This window comes from Cyprinodon variegatus, unplaced genomic scaffold (genome assembly GCF_000732505.1).
Source record: "Cyprinodon variegatus isolate N-32 unplaced genomic scaffold, C_variegatus-1.0 Scaffold522, whole genome shotgun sequence".
NCBI lineage: Eukaryota > Metazoa > Chordata > Actinopteri > Cyprinodontiformes > Cyprinodontidae > Cyprinodon > Cyprinodon variegatus.
In genome coordinates this window covers 200,974-202,597 of record NW_015150975.1, presented here as the reverse complement: position 1 = coordinate 202,597, position 1,624 = coordinate 200,974, and the positions used below count along the sequence as shown (strand labels likewise).

General features: G+C 40.3%; 1 protein-coding gene across 1 annotated transcript in view; it reads right to left on the bottom strand.

Annotated features, from left to right (window-relative positions):
• The window catches only part of vwa5b1 (von Willebrand factor A domain containing 5B1), a 70,551-nt gene that overhangs the window by 58,645 nt on the left and 10,282 nt on the right, over positions 1-1,624 (bottom strand). Inside the window, exons 2-3 of the mRNA XM_015391036.1 lie at positions 1,352-1,508; positions 1,062-1,223 (exon numbers count right to left, since the gene is read on the bottom strand). Coding sequence (XP_015246522.1) covers positions 1,062-1,223; positions 1,352-1,490 — 301 coding nt within the window. The 5' untranslated portion in view covers positions 1,491-1,508. The remainder of the gene's footprint in view (positions 1-1,061; positions 1,224-1,351; positions 1,509-1,624) is intronic.

Here is a 1,624-nt window from a genome sequence, read left to right as displayed (position 1 = left end):
AGTCTTGGTCTTGACTCGGTCTCGACTTCCCTCAGTCTTGGTCTTGACTTGGTCTCGGACCTTAAAAGTCTTGGTCTTGACTCGGTCTCGACTTCCCTCAGTCTTGGTCTTGACTTGGTCTCGGACCTTAAAAGTCTTGGTCTTGACTCGGTCTCGACTTCCCTCGGTCTTGGTCTCGGACCCTAAAAGTCTTGGTCTTGTCTCGGTCTCGATACACTCTGGTCTTGGTCTTGTCTTGGTCTCGGGTTAGGTGGTCTTGACCACAACACTGATATTAGGCATAACATTTTTAGCATAAGCCTCTTGGGTTTGTAACAACCAAAAATATCCACACATTCAAAGCAATAACAGTTCATAAAGTACATAAAGGTATTTTATACATAAAAAAGTTTCAGTCTTTCTGGCAAAACAAATTTTATGCCATTTTTTAACTATGATGAAGGGCCAACCAAATGTCCTCCAAGGGCCGCAAATGGCTCCTGGGCCAACCTTTGGACATTATTTAGAATTAATGAGCTATGAGCTCTTAAAACACTCTCAGATTTTAGCTTTATATTAGCTTTATAAGTAATCTTAACACTGTTTCTGTATGGCTCTCATTCTTGTCGTTCCTATCATCCTACTTTATTACATAAGGATATTTATTAGGCTTATTTCTTGATTTTTTTTTTTTATAAACATTCTTAACTTTGGTTATCAGATTTTACTGTTATGTCAAAAGCCTCATCAAAATAAGAGTGTGATACAAATGTATCATGCTGTATTCTCAATGCATCCCTGTCTGCATTGAGTATGAAGAATACCCATGTCTCTCTGTATGTTTATTAGATTACGACCTGGCTGCTGAAAGACATTAAGCCAGACAGTTCAGGGATAAGTCTAAAACCAGAATGCAGTGCTGAATTATCCAGTGACCCTTCGCAGAGCTGGAAAACATCTGCAATCTTCGATTTTGCTGCTCTTTGCTTTTATCACAACAAACCCCCTATAGCCTACACAAATAGAGGCCTTTGGACCAGAAGCTCATAAAACAATATTGATCTGAGTCACTTCAGCCTTACCAGTGCTGCTATGCAGCGCTCCGTTAGCTGTGTGGCAGCTGTCCTGATAGCAATCATCAAGTTTTGCCTTGCCCTTTATTTGCAGCGTTATAATTTGACTGGATATCATCGCCTCAAACCCTACAACAATGGAATTTTCCTCCAGTGGATATATGAAGATGCCTGCAGGAAAAAAAATAAGACAAGATGTAAAAACAAAGGTGTTAAAAAAGGATTTTAACCCCTGCTTTATGAGGCACGGAGTGGAGAACCGAATCAAAATGGTTATGCAATGCTACAGTCTCACTTACCCTCAATGGCATGATCTTCAATATTCTCATAGGTCATAGAGGCCGTCAGGGCCAGAGTGTAACCCCTGACGCAGCAGGTGATGTCAGACACACTGAGAGGCAGAGCACACCGGGTCTCCTTGTTAATGAGTCCTGGCATTCTGCTGGCTTTAAGATTCTGTTTTAAAAAGCAAAAAAGGTCTAAATCAGTTCATTTTACCAATACTGCATGGGAGTCACAAAAAAGTTTCGGCTGATTAAAATTGTTTTTATATTTACCCCTGCAACTTATTC